This window comes from Micromys minutus, assembly GCF_963924665.1.
Source record: "Micromys minutus genome assembly, chromosome: 12".
Classification (NCBI taxonomy): Eukaryota; Metazoa; Chordata; class Mammalia; order Rodentia; family Muridae; genus Micromys; species Micromys minutus.
In genome coordinates, this window is record NC_137981.1 from 61,237,461 (window position 1) to 61,256,102 (window position 18,642).

The 18,642-nt window shown below is 39.1% G+C and overlaps 1 protein-coding gene across 1 annotated transcript in view; it reads left to right on the forward strand.

Moving 5' to 3' along the window:
- Nucleotides 1–18,642, forward strand: part of MICU2 (mitochondrial calcium uptake 2) — a 77,980-nt gene that overhangs the window by 39,014 nt on the left and 20,324 nt on the right. Inside the window, exons 3-6 of the mRNA XM_080926721.1 lie at nt 2,348–2,379; nt 3,138–3,213; nt 11,372–11,419; nt 13,103–13,185. Of these exons, the coding sequence (XP_080782847.1) occupies nt 2,348–2,379; nt 3,138–3,213; nt 11,372–11,419; nt 13,103–13,185 (239 nt within the window). The remainder of the gene's footprint in view (nt 1–2,347; nt 2,380–3,137; nt 3,214–11,371; nt 11,420–13,102; nt 13,186–18,642) is intronic.

Genomic DNA, 18,642 nt, shown 5'->3' on the forward strand with positions numbered 1-18,642 from the left:
ACTGCCTTCACAATTACATACATAATTAAGCTGTTAGATTAAAGAGTTAAAATACTCCTAGGCACGTTGCCACACAAACTCAAGAACTAAAGCAGATGGATGGCTGGTCTCAGGTGTACCTGTACTACAAAGCAAGTTCTAGGACAGTCTGAACTATATAACATGTGCTTGCTTCAGCAGCACATATACTAAAACTGTACTACATAACATAGCCTGTCTAAAAAACAAACCAAAGTTAAAATATATATGTTACACCATTTTCTAGAGCAAGTAATCAGCATTATATTACTATATAATTGTAAATCATATAGTCACTTACCTTTCTGGTATCACCTATGATGGCACCAATAATCAAGAACTACAGGCACATAAAATTCAATGAAAAATCAGGATAGTAGCAAGTAACCTTCCAGATCTGATTGCAGCATTTCTACAACTGCACAGTAATATTCATCACTAATAGTAAGGTAGATACTTTATTTGTTATATATGAGCACACTGTAGCTATCTTCAGACACACCAGAAGAGGGCATTGGATCCCATTACTGATGGTTGTGGGCCACCATGTGGTTGCTGGGAATTGAACTCAGGACCTCTGGAAGAGCAGTCAATGCTCTAACCACTGAGCCATTTCTCCAGCCTTAGATACTATTTATTATTTCTAGTTTTTTTTTCCCCTCTCATTGACATTTATTATCTTTTTAAAATTTAGGGTTTAATGTTAAAAATATACAACTAGGAATAAATTATTCAGTTCAAAGCCAACATGCAATACAAAAATAATTAGTGATTGATGTATAACACAAACATATTGTCTACCAAAAATTGTGTGTCGACTCAAAAGTTGTTCTCCTTTTTTTAAACAATAAAATAGTAATAGTAACACAATAACTTTGTTATGACAAAGCCAATAACATAACAAAATTAGAATAAAACTAATTAACAAGTATTGCTTTAGCTCGAATTAGTGATTCTCTTAGTTTTGTGGTTCTCAGCCCTTTCTGCACAGTACAGGATAGAGGTGGAAAACTGGTGCTTTTAAAAAGTTACATGTGAAACCCACTTTTATATAACTAAAGGGAATCTCTAGAATTGGGCTCAAGTAAACTTTTTTTTAAAGTACTGTCAGTGTTGAGAACTTCAGCTATAAAGTAAAATTAATAAAAATTTCCCCAAAGCAATTAAGAAATCAGTAATCACAATTAACTTTCCATTAATACTTTTTAATCTTGACATTTCATGAACAAGTAATAGAATTTGTGCCTGATCAGCTTATATAGCCTGACTTAAGAGCCACAGAGCACAAAAAAGCTTATCTGAGAGCACTCAGCTTTTCAGTGTGTCCCAGGATTCTCACAGACCATCCATGTAGTTATACAAGGAGTTTACTTCATGAGATTGTTTGTAGAGCAAGAAGTAAAGTTTGTGCTGCTCATGATTGATTTAAGGGAAAAAAAAAAACCATTTAGCATTATTCTGTCTGTAAAGTAGCTTGAAGCTTTTATCAATAAATTCTAACAAAAGAAGCAATATTATTGCTTTAGAATTATAGTGAACAGTAAGAAAAACATGTAAGAAAAAAAGTAGGTTCAGGGGCCAGCAAGATGGCTTAGGAGGTAAAAACACTTTTGCACAAGCCTGAGGATCTTAGTTCAGTCCCTGAAATCCATGTAAGAAGCCAAATGCAGCGGCACACATCTGTAATCCCAGCACTTCTACATTCAGATGAGAAACAGAGACAGGAGAATTACCAGAAACTTTCAGGCCAGCTAGCCTAGCAAAAACATGAGAGACCTGCCTCCTAAATAAGGTGGAAAAGAGAAAGGACTCTTAAAAGTTGATTGTCCTACACATACTGTGACCTGCACAGGCCAAAACAAAATGAGGAGGAGGACGACGAGGAAGAGAAGGGAGTTTCACCTCAGAATGAACAGTCTTAATCACCTCTCAAACGAGGCTGGAAATGGAGAGCTGAGAGAGTTTTGGGTTCAGCTTTCCAAACATGGATGAAACATCTTTAAATCAGTAGAACCAAAGCTGAATTTAACAAACAAAACAGAAATAAACCATGTGACACAAACCAATGTCCAGTGCCCACAAGGAAGGAGGACTGTAAGAATTCAAGTGTATATAACTGAAAATTGATATTGCAGAAACTATAGTATCTTTGTGCTCAGATTCAGAATTCTTTCACTCCTAGTTTTACATACAAGATACAGACTAAAACTGCCAACTTTATTTCTTACCTAAATTGAGTTGTTTGTCTTAGAAAGGGTTTTCTTCCTTAGTGCAGCCTGAGTTTTGGGGGAAAATGTGAATACTAAGTCATGGCTCTTCTTTGTTGTAGGTAAAACACTAGTCAAGAAGCTGGCACAAAAGGTAAGCAATGTGGGGACTTGCTGTGTGTAATTTTAAAAGACACACTTTGCCTTTGTACGTGACCCTGGCCCATGCTCTGACCCCTCCTTACTCAGATCAGTTGCTGCCAGGCCCCACTCCTGGTTTCTCTTTTCTTCCTCCAGCTTAACTTCGCCAAGCCCTACCACCTTTGCCCAGGAGCTGCTACCCTGGAGTTGCTGCCCATGCTCTGGCCCCTCCCAGTTTCCTTTTGTTCCTCCTGGCTTAGCTTTGACAAGCCAGCATCCCCAACCCAGACTCTCTCTCTACCCACTTTTGCTCCATGGATGAAAAATACTCAAGATAGTTTTACTACTTTAAAATGTGCCTACTAGCAAGCACAATTGCTAGGCACAGAATTTCCTAAACTTATCAGCTAGCCTGGATCATCCAGCCTCCACTGATCTTGCCTATCCACTGGTTCTATCTTCCCCAGAGAGATCTTACATAATAGCTGCATGCTGCGTTCCAAAACCTGACCAGAAAAAATGCCATACCACACCGCACCTCACACCACACCACCCTTCTTTCCCTTCAGCTCCTTTCCCTCCTGGGACCCAGAAGTCCCTTCTGCCCAGCAGTTGGCTCCCAGCCTCCTTTATTAACCAAATCAAGAACCAGTTAGGGAACCAGCCTTTAGTATCAGTGCCTCCCCCTACAGGGACTTTTATTTGTTTGGGTTGACATGGAAGATGATTTTGTATACTTACATTGAAAGATTTTAATTTGTGTATTCAAAGGATATTGAGGATGTACTGTCAGGAATCCAAACAGCACGTTGTGGATCAACGTTTTTTAGAGACCTGGGCGATAAAGGTAATTTTCAGTCAATGTTAGACGTGTGTGTGTGTGTGTGTGTGTGTGTGTGTGTGTGTGTGTGTGTGTTTCTATGTGTACATTCTTTTTAACTAAGCAGTGTTAATAATTAAGCTGAGATATTGAGCCATGTGACTTAATAGGTGTTTCATGGCATAATAAAGGATTCATTGTGTAAGAGATAACTTTCTCAAGTTTTTAAGCAATTACAGATAAATTACTAAAACATCAGTGATGACGTCCTAGAGAAGGAGTGAGGGGGTGTGTGAAGTGATGAGTTGACAAGGGTCAGAGAACCCTGAGGAAGTAGACTAGATGAAGACCCATAAAGAGGCCAGGCAGAAAAACCAGAGAAGCAGAGGAAAACCATGAGAGAATGCTTCACAGAGGCTGAAAGAACATGTTAAAGAGGAGATTTAGGTGGGCATGCAGGACAACCCTGGAATCCTTGCTTTTGGAAGGCTGTGCCCCTATGCCTATGCAACTTTTTCATTACAGATTGAAATGGTCATGTAGTATCAGTCCGTGAGTCTGTATTACATCTTTCCATTTACATATAGTAAACTATCTTGGTATTCCTGGAACATAACCAACATGGTCATAGTTCTTGTGCTCCTTAATGCATTCTTAAATTTAATTTGCCAACTACTGAGAATTTTTGTGTCTGTTTATCGGGAAACTCGGTCTGCAGTTTTCTGCTGCTGCTGCTGTATTCTTATGTGGTTTTTGTATCAGAGTTAATCCAGCTTCTCACAATGAGTTTGTACTTTTTTTATTTTTTGAGTTTGAGTTCTTACCTTTTTATTTTATGCAGTAGTTTGAAGAACATTAGCATTGCCTCTTCCTGGGTTGGTTTGGTAGAATGAGGGAAGGAATCTGGTCTTGGTGCTGTTAGTGTGAGACCCTTACTACTTTAATCTCATTGTTCATTGTAGACATGTTTAAATTAAATTATGCCCTCTTGGTTTAACTTTGGTAGGGTACCTGTGTCAGTGAATCCTCTTCTTTGGGATTTTCTGGGGGGTGTTGAATATAAATTTTCAAATGATCCTCTGGACCTCATTGGGGTCTGCTATAATGTCACCATTTTTATCTCTCATTTGACTAACAGTTTTTCTGTCTTGTTCATTTTCTAAAAACTTACTGTCTTTGTTTCATTAAATCTTTATATTGTTCTTTTAATGTCCAATTCATTAATTCATAATTTCTGCCCTCATTTTTCTTGCTGTCTTCTGCTTTGAGGTTTGCCTTGTTCTTGTTTTTCTAACACTTAGATGTACCTTTCAGTTATTCAAATATGAGATCAGTGTTTTTCAATATATGTGCATATGCTGATAGGTGCAGTTCCATGTGAAGACCTGAAAACAACCCATGATGCCATCTCATGAACACTACCCACCCCCTTTCATACAGGATTTCTCATGGTCCTGGATCTTACCAATTAGTCTAGACTAGTCTGTGAATCCCAGTGGTCCTCTTCACCAAGACCCCAGTGCTTCAGTTAGATCATGCCCCTCCAGCTTGGGTTTTTATGTGAATGATAGTATTTGAACTCGGGTCCTTGTGCTTGCAAAGAAGATACTTTACTAACTGAGCCATCCCCAGCCTGTGACTCTCCCTTCTCCTGGTGGCTACCAGACCACCAGGTCAGAGGGAGCAGTAGCAAGAGCAGGGTTCAGATGAGTTAATATGATAGAAGGACAGTTGGAGACAGCTTCCGTGAGACAGGCCTAGTTTATTGTTCCAGGGTTAGGGTATATAAGGGCTCTTAGGGGTAAGGGTGGAAAGGAAAGGGCTGATTGGTTATAACATAGTTACTAATTATCATAAGGGTGGAAAGCTAGAGAGGTACTTGTGTGCTGAGTCAGAGAGCTGTGCATAGGGTCAGTCTTCAGAAAAGGTCAGGCATCTGTGCCCAGAGACACTCTCCAAGTAAGGTTTGGGAGAGAGAGGGAAGCCCCACTGAGAAAAGGAGTCCTCCATTTTGCTCCAAGCTGAGAGAGTTCTCCAGACATGGTGGACTACAACCTTTACTAGCAGGGGTCTCCAACTCTAGCCCCTCTTTGTTTTACCATGGCTGTCATATTTACCATGGCAGTCATAGTTATAAACATAACAGATGTCTTACCTGTATCTCAAAGGTACCAATAAGTTGTGCTTCCACTTTTGTTTGATTTGAAAAAGTTGTCAGTTTCTGCTTTGACTCGGTGCATTACACAATATAAAACTGCATTACACGGGGGCTTGGAGAGGTGGCTCAGCCCTTCCAGAACTGCTCTTCCAGAAGTCCTGAGTTCAATTCCCAGCAACCACATGGTATCATAACCACCTGTAATGATATCTGATGCCCTCTTCTGGTGTAGCTACCTCATACTCATAAAAATAAATAAATCTTTTTTTTTAAAAGAATGCATTATACAATATAGAAATACATGTTTGGTTTCAATGGGTTCTTTAATGTTGATTTCTGCTTTTACTGAGTAAGATCTGAAGAGATAAGGAATTATTTCATTTCTTTCTATATTTATTAAGAGTTGCTTTCTGGCCTATGATGGGATCTATTTTAGAGAAGTACTCAGACAAATGTTAGATAGAGTACTCTGTACCTGTCTTATTGAGTCCATTTGATCTGTGATGCTTGAAATCCATTTTTAAAAACTTCATAATTAATTTGCTTTTGCAGATAACCAGGCTTCCATTCCCAGCACCTATTCATAACTCCAGTTCCAGAGGAACCAGTACCCTTTTCTGACCTCTGAGGGCCCCAGCCATGCAAGTGGTATACATGTATTTATATATGCAGACAAAACACTCATACACATAAAAATTTAAAAGTACTAGGATAAAGGCAAGATACTAATAAAATAGTATAAAGGAAGAAAGGAGAAATGGCGGTAACAAGATGAAGGTCAGAGAAGCTCTTTCTGAGTATTCTAGGATTAGATTCTGCAGTGGGTACAGTGGGAGCACTGTCGGTTGAACTTGCAGGCTTGTGTCCTGTTATGATTCACATTGCTGTCAGCCTGGACTGGACATGGGATAGAAGTAGGCCAAAGCAGTCTCCACTTGAGTAGCTTCCCTTTGATTATTGGGGCCCTCTGTTGGCCACAGTTAGCTTTGCAGACTGTGGGCGTGACAGGTTTTCTCATCCTCCAGAGACTTAGGGGCAGCTCCCAAATGTGTTGGGAGTAAGGGAAGAAAAACACAGCACAGAGATTTTTGCAGATAGGCCTATTCCTTTATTTTCAAAACTCACTAAGTGAACCTGCTGGAGGGCTACAGCAGTGGAGGGATAGTTCCCTATAGCTTCAGAATCCTGAGTCTTTACAACAGGATCTTCCCGGCAAATAGATGCCTCTTAAGGATGACCTACCCACTGGCCTCAAGCTTAGGGCTATCAGACTCCATGTTATAGTTGAAAATATCTGCCCCTAGCCACCAAGAGCAGGGTGCCTTCCTCACTGCCTGACACCAGCTTCTAGCCACCTGCAAATTCTTCACAGCTACCTCACCCTGGCTCTGTGGCCAGTTGATTTCAGAGTCCTTGATTTGTAATTCTCTTGTTCTCAAGCTCCCAAGGTATCAGTCTTAAACAGTAGGTTCCTGGTCAAGATGGCACCCAGCTACAGCCTTCCAAGTCATGATAAATGACAGTATTGAACTGCTCAGCACTGTGAACCATGATTTCTCACCAAAACCCAAACTAAATTAGATTGAGGTTTTGTACAACTATGAGCTTGTATGCTGAGCAGCATTGCTCTTGACCACCTGTGTTTCCTTGTAGATAGGATTTTGCTCCCCACCACCACACACTGGAGCTGTACTCAAAGCTGTTTGTCTTTGAGTTCCCTGTGGGCTTCTCCAAGTTGTCCTGCCACTCCTTTGTGATTTCTAATGCTGGTCCCTTTCTCCCTCTGGAATCAAGTCTACTGTGTTTGATCCTGGCTCTTCTCCTCTGTCATTCACATGAACCAGCTACTAGCCTGCCATTTTTGTCCTGAGTACCTGATGCTTACGGTGATATAGCTTAGTGAGGGAATGAAATCTGTACCCATGTTGCAAATTTTTGAGAAATGGGTGCCATCATGAGAAAAGTATATGAAACCTGGTTGAGAGACCTTTACACAAGCAGAGGAGTTGGAAGGAGGAAGCTGAGGATGAAGACAGATAGTTGAGAGTGTTAGGTAGTTAGGATGGAGAGATGTGGGCATATTTCTTACTGATTATAGAGAGAAAGGGTTGGAGGCTCTAGCAGGACAAAATCCTGGAAAGTGGGGAAAACGGGATTCTCTGAAAGCCGAAAGGACTGTCATGCCACCAGCTGCTGTTTTCTGATATGCCAGGAAGGAAGAATGAATAGATGATGGCTATCTGGCATACTGTGTTTGCAAATTAATAGCAAGTATTTGGAAACAGCCTAGACAAAACAGATTAGTAGGGCTTATGTGTAGAAGGAGGAGGTTGGAAGAAGTTTCTATGGTAAGGAAATAATAAAAGAATATGGAGAAGCCTTAAGCAGAAATGTAGTTCATGAAACATAGAGTCACTGGTCAGCTGTTGATTATCCTCCTGCATTTCACATGGAGCAGTAGAATGCTGCAGTTGAATTAAGCTAGGATTATGTTAGGCAAGTAGAGGACAGTCCTAGAGGAAGCAATTAAGAATATTGACTACTTAGAAAAAGTTTCACTATTCATGGATCATAAACAGGACAGTAGAGAAGGAAGTCAGATAGGAAGAAAGATAAAAAAAAAACAAAGTTAAGAGAAAGCTGACAGTAACATTGGAAAGCATAGATGGTGGGGAAAGAGTGGTTGGTTTGAAAAACAAGCATTTAGGAAACTTCAAAATAGCTCTAAGGGGATGGCTCAGTGGTATAGAACCGCTGACTAAGAGGTAAGATCCTAAGTTTGATCTCCAGGGTCTATTCCAAATAAATACATATAGACACATAATTCTACATATTAGTAAATATGAATCAATAGTTGTTTTGTCGATTTCTGTTCACCCCTCAGCATGTTAATATATAGTAGAGAGCACAGAATTTCATTATGTTACATATACTGAATTACCCAATGGTCTTTATACTGCAGTAACCCCTATAGCAAGGGTTCTCAACCTGTGCCTCACAAGAGTCCCATATCAGCTATCATGCATATTAGACATTTATGTTATGATTCACAACAGTAGCAAATTAGTTATGAAGTAACAACAAAATAATTCTATGGTTGGAGGTCACCACAACATGAGGAACTGTATGTATTAAAGAGTTGCAGCATGGGTAAGGTGGAGAACCTCTATTGGATCCTTCCAAACCAAAACACCAGACTAAACCTATGTGCTTTAAGAGATGATAATTACAATTTTTATATTGGGAATTTGCAGGAATGTATGTGTTGTGAAGGTGATAGACTCAACATTCCCTGTATTTATGATGAGGAAGAGGCAGAGAGAGATCAGTTCTAGCAGTCATGTGTTCTCCATTATCCTTTTTTAGACAGTCCAGGACCCCAGCACTGGAGAGGGCAATCCCTCTCAGATACACCTCTCTGTGAATGCCCTCCTGCCATACCAAGGTGTTACCTTAACAGGAATTCCAAAGTCAGTCAAGCTAATTAATAATGGAGCTTAACAATTAGAAAAACTTTGAGGAAGAATTATCAGGAAATTTTGTTTGTTTGTTTGTTGGTTTTAGTTTTCCATTAAAATATAAATTTCCAAGGAAGAAGATTCAACAGCAGTTTTATTCACCTGTACCTCATTGTCAATGTTAATAAAACTGTAAATTACAATTTACATTGCTTCATTTTACCCCATATAAGATTTATCAGAATTTATAACATAACCATAAAAAGGTAGAATGTTCTTGAGGTAAAATAAAAATAATTTACTATGCACTACAAAGAAAAGTAAATTATAAGTTATAATTAGTCTGCATTTTTTAACTCAGCTAGATTCTCACTATCACACTTTCCTCAAGGATGTATTGATCATTAATTTGGAGACATATTGTAAGATATAACTAGATCCCCATGGAAAGGGGATAATCCAGCCTCCTTGGGAAACAAGGTTCTCAAAATGCTGTTAACGGAACATACTCATGTTTGAGTATGGTTCCAACTTCAAAGTGTTTCTGGAAGTGTAAGAACTGTTTGCTTATCTCTCCCAGTACCTTTTTAAAATCTTTATTAAAATTTTAACAATATTTTAAAAGAAAACAAAAAACATTTCTCTACTTGGGCTGGAGGGATGGCTTGGTGGTCGAGAGCATGTCTAGAGGACCTGGGTTCAGTTCTCAGTGCTCACACCTGTCTGTAACTCGTGCAAAAGACATGTGCAGGCAAACCACTGATATATGTTAAATCAATAAATAATAAAAAAGGTATTTCCCTGTTTATTGCCAATTAGCAGCATTCAGTTTACTGTCCAGGGTAACAGACAGGTACTGCACAGCTTTCCTGAGTGCCCTCGGGTGCCGGCTCATGGAGCCACATTCTGAGGCAGATGCTGGCCGCTGCTGGCTCTTTGATGTTTGTAATGTATCATGTGCACAAGCTCATGGTTTTATACCTTCTCAACAGTGTTTATTTAAACCTTTTACTTCTAAGTCAGTGTTTCAGAAAAAGACACTGGAATTTTCCTTTTCAAAAATTGTCTATGCTTAAAGGACACTTACCTGTGTTTAAAAAGAGATCTCCTTTGGCACCAAGCCCAGTACTATCTACAAGTCGGGCTTTTTTTTTTTTTTTTTCCTTTAATTTTTTTCTTTCTTTGCTCTAGTCCTTTGAAATATAGAAAAACACTATTTTTCACTTTTTTCCAGGCTGCCAAGGGATGAAATGCTTTGATCCAAACTAACAGAGCAGTTCTGCTAGGAGCAAGACATGACAAACACATAGAACTTATTCTCCCTTCATCTAAATGCTGAATAGTCTTGGAGAGTGTCTGAAGACTTACTGCATGTCCTCACTCTGAGAAAGCACACTGCTCTGAAGTCAAGAAAATAGAAAGCTGGCAATTGACTAGGAAGTCAGTACCCAGCATTTGGAGCATTTACTTGTGAGGCTTTGGGGTGATATGATATGAAGGATTTGTTTCAAAATAATACCATGAGGGGTAAGGATCGATAAACAAAATAAGATTCATGAGTTAATAATGAGTTGACTTTCATTATCTAACATAATAATATATAAGTCAGTGTCATTTTGTCTGTCATTGAATTGTTCATACTACAGTGTGTGTTTACTGTTGATCTAATTGCAACAGCAGAAAACTCAACAAGAAAGTTTATTAAGTGACCAAATATAGAGCTAATTCCAAAGCTAACTTGATTTGAAGCTCAGACATACCCTATACCCATTTTTTTCAAGCCCCACAGTTAAATATGGGCTCTCGGGCTCTAAATACTGCCTTGTGTCAACTCCAGTCACTTTGTTCATGGCCTCATGTTTCTAAGTATAACTCTGAAATCACCAAGTCCACACACACCCTCACCTCAAAAGAAGTCAGTGACCCATCATTCTCAGTAGTTGCCCAATTTCAGTCATGAATTGTCCCTGAACCAGTGTCTAGAGCTACATCCCTACAGCCTATTCACCAGCTTGGGCTCAAGCCACTTGCCCATCTGTGCTGGCTAGTGTTTTATCAACTTGACACGAGCTAGAATCATTCAGGAAGAGGGAGTTTTAATTGAACCAGGAATGGAAGCCCCGGTGTCAGGGTAGAGGATGAAGTGAGATGCCTAGCAGGTAAGGAAAGGGAGAAGAGAGAATTCCACTTTCCTCAGCATCTTGCTGGACAGACTAGTTGATGTCCACATGTGAGAGATAAGTCTGCTATACTGCTATATACCCATTCACAGGTTGATTTCAACTGGAGAACCCTCCTAGACATACCCAAAAATAATGTCCAATCCTTGGTCCAGTCAGACTGGCACAGAAGATTCACTATCTTGACCTCCTAAAACTCGATGAAGCATGGTTCTTTCTTTTTAAACCCAGGCTGTATTTCAGTTCTTGTTATACAATGGTTTCCACTGTACCAAAGAGATGTAGAGTAAAAATGTCTATTTTTACAGAGGTGATGTTACAGTATTAGTTATTTTGTGGTTCTCATCTAAAATTTATCTCCTAATTTGTTCTTATTTTTTCTTCTCCAGGGGTAATTTCATATACCGAATATCTTTTCTTGCTTACAATCCTTACAAGTAAGTACATCATCCCACTTCTCCTTACAGCCAGCATGTGCACTCGTAGCCTTAACAAGCAGGACTTTTAAAATTCAGTATTTGTCTCTGTATTACTAAAAACATTGATAATAGGGCTGGTGAGATGGCTCAGTGGGTTAAAGTAAAGTGCTTACTACACAAGCATGAAAGCATGAGTTCAGATCCCCAGCCCTGGAAAAGCCAGGCATGAAGGTAGTCCCAGGTGAGAGAGGAAGGCTCACTGGCTAGCCAGTCTAGTGAAACAGTGGGAAAAGCTACAGATTCTGTGAGGGCAATAAGGTGGAAGTAAATAACAGAAGCCATCCAAAGTACTGGCTTCCGTGTGTGCACACACAGATGGATTCAGATACATACACCACAGGCATGTGTGCACGCGCACGTGCACACACACACACACAGAAAAACATTAACAAAATAATGTTACATTGGAGTATTCCAAGATCTCCTCTCTCCCCAAACCCAGAAACTTTGTGTCTGAGACAAAACAGGGTGAGAGAAATCATGGTTCATTTTCTGAGAAAGAGAGGGGTTGTGGAAAGAGAGAGGGGGGGGGAGGGGAGGGGAGGGGGCGGGGGAGGGAGAGGAGAGGAGAGGGGCGGGGAGAGGGAGAGAGAGAGGAGAAAGAGAGAGAGAGAGAGAGAGAGAGAGAGAGAGAGGGAGAGGGAGAGAGATCATAGCTAGTATTATCTGAGAAAATGGGATAGAAAAAAAAATCATAGTTAATGTTCTCAGAGAAAGCCCTTCAGATAAAGAGAATATATTGTTGTTTTATTGGGGTGGGGATAATTTTGCTTTGTTGAGAGAGTGTCTCACAGTGTGACCATACTGACTTGGAACTCTCTTGAACTCACAGAGATCTACATGCTTCTGTATCTGGGATTAAAGGATGGGCCACTATGTTTTGCCTCTTAGGGATTTTTTTAAAACAACTTTATTTGACATTGAACAATATTCTTATCCTTCACAAGTATTCTAGTGGTGAAAACTAGGAAAAGACTAAGTGACTCCAAGACATGGATGACACTAAGTAGACTTGGTGACTTAATGTAGCATACCTTGCTGCATTCTAAAACAAAACACAGCATTAGTGAAAATTATAGAATCTGTTGTTCATGGTTTATAATGATGTACCAGTGTTTATCCTAGTCTTGCTAAGTGTTCTGTAGATGTATAAGATTTTACATATTCTGTTATCAGTATATGGGTCTGCCACCAAACATTATTATAATATAAAAAATGGAAAAATGAAAAGTTTTTTTAAAACTAAGAAAGTAAATAAAGATGATGATGATAATAATAATTGCTGTGAAATCAACAGGAGTGCTGTGAGAGTAGCAGGAAGCTAGAGGTGGAGGTGAAGAAACAAATTCTCACAGTATTTTGTTATAAAGGGTGAGCAGCACAACCACAGCTTGTGGGAGATGCCAAGGTGCAGGAGTTTAACATCAAGTACAGTTTGAGAACTTCTCCTCGGCTGTGCTGTGATGGTGCATACCATGTCTCAAAAACAAAAGAAAAACTGAAACAGATCCTCTTTTCTCTGTACAGCTCTTGCTTACATCGTTTCTGGTCATTTATTTCTAATGTTAAGGCTTTTCTAGCTACAAATACTTAGCTTCTTGCCAACAACTAAATAATTGTTCCTTGCTCATTTCCTTGCAGAGCCTCACTCTGGTTTCCAGGTTGCTTTTAAAATGCTGGATGCAGATGGTAATGAGATGATTGAGAGAAAGGAGTTTGTTAAGGTGAGCACATACTTGCTGTTGGGGTTATTATAAAGCACCTGGTGCTTGTGTAGTAATTGTACATTTACTTAAAAACCAAACCCATCTTCACTGTTTACATATGAAACATCAAACTATTTGCATGTTCAAAACTATTTTCTAATGGCTCACAGTTCAGATCGATTGCAGCTTTTACAGAGGACATGGCTTCAGTTCCCAGTATCCATGTAACAGCTTACAACTGACCATAACTCCAGATCTGATGCCCTCTTTTGACCACTGCAGCACCAGACACACACAGTGCACAGAGCTACATGCATGCAGCTAAAGCATAAAATTCGAAAAAGAGAAATGAGCTTTGAGGATCTGCATTTTCATGATTTTGCATTCATGACTTCAATGTATAATTATAAAGTAAAAAGGGATTCATAGACTATGTGCTTTTAAAGAATGCCTGTTAACCATATGTTTTAAATTATTCTCATATCAAAAATGAATAATAGAAATGTATGCCTTCATGAAGAATAATAAAGCCAAAAAGTATGAATTAGTGCAAATTTTTTAGGAACTGGATACTGCTAATATTTGAAAAGATGTAAATATGGCTGAAGTGTTTAATAATATGTTTTCTGAATCTTCAAACAGGGAAATCCATTCTGTTTCTTAAAAGTAGGTAATGATATAAAGGAAATACCTCAGTGTAAACTTGGGTATGCACTGCAGTTACAAGCAGAGGGTATGTAGATGCATAGTACATAATCTAGTTGATTGTGGGCACCCTTAGTAAACTAATGAGGATATTCAACTGACATATGCGTACATAAATGACTAATTTATAGCATTTTGGTTGGTTGGTTGGTTAGGTTTTGGTGGACTTTTGGTTTTGTTTTCCAAGACAGGGTGTCTTTATGTAGCTCTGGCTGTCCTGAAGTCACTATGAAGACCAGGTTAGCCTCAAACTCGCAGAGATTCACCTGCCTTTCTCTTCCCAATGCTGTGGCTATTTTTTTTTAAACCTCAACATATGAAACAAGTAACTCTCTTTAAAATGTGTGTATATGTGTTAAAAATAAGATGATGCTGAGTTGAAAACAAATTTCTATCTGCTTTCAAAGTTAAATACATACCTAGCATATGATTTGGGAATTTTATTTCAAGATTTGTAGTCAAAGAAAAGAAAATAGATAGGTGGGTATATTGGCACAAGCTTGTAATCCCAAAACTTGGATAGTTTGGATGATTGCCATGAGTTCTAGACCAGCCAAGGCTATAACCTGGGCCACAGAGAGACCCTGTCTCAAAAACACAAAATATCTGGCAAGTGAATCTGTACGTTGAAGGCCAGGCTGACCTATACACCAAGTTTTTGGCCAGCCAAGGCTACATAGTAAGGCCCTGCCTCAAGGAAATAACTTGAAGATAGAAAGCTTATGTTAGGAGCTGGATATGCATGTGTATCACAGTTTTGTCCATAATAGCTCCAATCTGGAAGCAACCAAAATGTTTGTCATAAGTGATTAGGTTAAAAAATGTTATATATGCAGTAGAATTTTACTCGGCAGCAAAAAGGGACAAAGAATCAAAGCAAAAAAAAATTATAAGCTGTGTGATTCTGTGTATATACAGTTCTTCATGTTGATACTCAAACAGAGCAGACCATTGGTTGTCTAGAGCCCGGGAGGAATAAGTGGTTGCTTACCTACAAGAGAAAAGGGAGTGGGAGAGAAGAAAGGCTGAAATACTGAAAATACTTCATCTTGATCACTGTGGTTATATGGCTCTGTAAGGTGCATGTTGTTCTCAATAAAAATTCACCCAGTAAATCTTTTTGACACTGTTCAGTACCATAGCTTTGAAAATGGTTTGTGTTATACAAGAAACTATCACAAAGCCTTAGAATAGAGAAAAAGCAGAAAAGATCTTAAATAGAGAATGAACTATAAAACAACTGAACCCCTCAAAAAGTAGGCTTGCCAATGCTTCACATGTTTAGCAGTGATCAGAATAGATGAGTCCACCTAAGCATACGAGGAGACAGGGTAGATGATGTGATCCCTGAGTGGGCTGGAGAGTGGCAGATGGGTGCTTGGGGCTCAGGTACACAGACTGTTTTACCTGCAGTCACCAGGAGTTGTGACACCTTTTTAGAAATTAAGACACTAGACTAGGGAAATGACTCCAGGGTTGGGAGCACTTGCTGCATAAGCATGAGGAGTTGGATGCAGAGCACCAGCTCCACATAGGGAGGACTTAGATGCTGATCACCAGCACTCACATAGGCCATGCATGTCCAGGGAGCTTCAGATTAAGTGAGAGACCCTGTCTCAAGGACAGAGAGTGATAGAAAAAGACACCCATTATAGTGTTCTGGCCTCTGCATGAACACAGACACACACACGCCTATAAACACACACACTCTCGAATGCCCGACAGTAAACAAATATACCTATAAAACAACACATGATTAATGTGTTAAATGTCTGATCTAGAATGAAGACTTTTCTTTTAGTTGGATAGACTAATTTAAATTCCTTGTTACTTTTCTTGCCTAAGTGTGTAATGTAATGTATGTATCCTCTGCAGTTCCCAGTATCATTTTCTTTGACGTTCAGCAAACTGCACTCAGAGGCTAAAGCAGAAGGATCACAAAGTTCACAGCAGCCCAGGCTAAATGGCAAGATTCTGTCCAGAAAAGATGTTTTACAATAAAGGGCAGCAAATATGTAAAGATACTTGGCAAAGCAGCCTTGATATAGATTATGATTTACTTCCAGCTGTTACAATCCTACCCTGAGTAACTAGGAACAAATTTATCAGCAGCATGCTTTTATCACAGCTCAGAAATCTTAGAGAAATAGTTTTCCTAAGTCTCATTTCCAGTGATGGAAGTGGTTGTTTTGCCAAGAGCAATAAGCAGAGTCCTAGAGCCAGAAAGCCCAAAAGAAAGGCAAGTAAATCTTGGAAAGAAATGAGTGACAGAGGGAATGTTCACCAACAGAGTGTACAAAGTAATTGAATAGATTACTGACTGGAGACATCTGAAGTTATGTAGGTCAGAAGGAATTACAGAAACATCTCAAAGGAGAGGTGAGTGGACTGGATAGATGGCTTAGCAGATGGATCCAGGTTCAACTCCGCAGCTAATGGTAGCTCTCAACCATCTGTGACTCCAGTTCCAAGGAATCCTGTGCCCACTTCTGACCTTCACAGGTGACAGGCACACATATGGTGCACATGTTTACCTGCAGACAAAATATCCATATACATAAAGGAAAATTATTGGGCTGGAGAAATGGCTTAGCAGTTAAGAGCACTGACTGTTCTTCCAGAGGTCCGGAGTTCAATTCCCAGCAACCACATGGTGGCTCACAACCATCTGCAATGAGATCTGATGCCCTTTTCTGGTGTGTCTGAAGACAGCTACAGTATACTCATCATATATATATAATAAATATATATATATAATTTTTTTAAAAAGGGATGAGAGATAGCTCAGTGGTTAAGAGCATAGTGTAGTCATATATATATATATATATATATATATATATATATATATATATATAAAATACTTTCTTAAAGAAAAATTATTTTTAATTTTTAAAGAGAAATGGGAATGGAGAATAAATAGGAATTACAAAATTACTATCAATAAATTTAAGAAATTATTTTGAGATTGTTTTTATTTTTGTGTGTAGGTATATACATGCATGTGTATACATGGAGCATACAGATCCCTTGGAGTATATGTCAGAGTCAGTTCTCTCCTTCCACTGCATGGATCCCATAGTTCAAACTCCAGTCATCAAGCTTGTCTTTAGTATTCCAAGCCATCTCACTAGCACCTCTTCTGAGATAGCTTATAATTAAAGAAACTTAACCCTAAGGAAGGAAATATGTTTGCACACACAGAACCTGAGTATCAGTGCTGTAGTTTACAAGATACCATTGCTGTCTGGCTACGTCATCTACCATAGAGCCAAGAAACACATGGATTTATGACCATCATTCAGGTAGAGAACCTGTGAAGTATAGAGTTGATCCTGTTGGGTTAATCAAGCTGTTAGAATTTACACATGTGTAATTCTCTGAGACCTGGTTAAACTTTGTGTTTTATTCCTGGTGGTCATGGGGTATGTATCTTTACAGTAGTGAAATTAGAGGTGATTCTCTAAGACAGACTGAACATGGGCCACTGCAAGTATCACCAGCAGGCTTGCAAAGCTCAAAGTTTGTTGCATTTCAGTAATGTTTGGGAGTAACATGAGGCAAAATCACAAAGCTATAGAATCTTTTCAGCTACAGAAAATCATAGATACTCAAGATGCCTTCAAGACTATAAGACTATTGACAGGAATACCCAAGGTTGGTCTGTGACTTCCACATGCAGAGAGAGAGAGAGAGAGAGAGAGAGAGAGAGAGGGAGGGAGGGAGGGAGGGAGGGAGGGAGAGAGAGAGAGAGAGAGAGAGAGAGAGAGAGAGAGAGAGAGAGAGAGAGAGAGAGAGAGAAAATGAGAATGAGAATGAGAATACCACCAGTTGTTTAAAGTTTGTACATCTATAAAGAGTTCTTGGTGCTGACTACAGAATTGGAACTTGATAGCAAGGAGACTTACATGTATGTCCGTTTTTGAAGGAAGTGTTTCAAGGAAGAAAACTACTTTTATATTAATAATTTTATCAGTTTTACTTTCATGGTCCTTGTATTAATAAACCTAAGTATAGTATATCATATATATGTATATATATGAATATATATATATATTCATTCTTGAAAGAGCCAGGTATGATGATGCAGTGATAAGATACATTTCTGTAATATCTTTTAAAAGTGTCCTAAAATTTAAGTTGCCTCAGTTTGTGACTTTGATACTTGTAAATGTTTGCATTTTATTAACATCTAGATGAAAACACTGTGTTAGTTAGGAAGTACTGTGCTTACTTCTTCCCCTGAGAGCTGGTGAAAGAGTCACCATCTACATGAATTGCTCTCTGTCAGGTGTGATAAACAGTGTGGACAGTGATCAAAGCCAGTAATAGTTAATCCATGTAATCTTCACCTTGATAGATGTTACATCTGCTTGTAGGCTAAGTGCCAGAGTTTTAAAGCAGCTCCTCCAGACAGTAGATTAATAACCAGTCTGTTTGCTGGGAGAAACCACTCCTTAGGTGGTCCTTTCATTCCACATTGCTTTCACACTGGTGGAAAGCACTGTGCTCTTAAAATAGGAGTGTTAGGAGTTTGTCCAGCTACATAACAGCTGCTAGAGTTGCTGCTAACAACTGATGTGTATTTTAAAAAAATTAGCCAGACACAAAAATAGTTAAACTTCTGGGTTGGAAATATTATCAGATATCTTCAGAATCTAGGGGAGGCAGAGTCCTTTGGTTTGGTGTGGTATGATGTGATTGTGTTTTTGCTCACAGTTTGGGGAATGTAACCCCAAGGTCTCCTCCATGATAGGTAAATGTTCTACCACT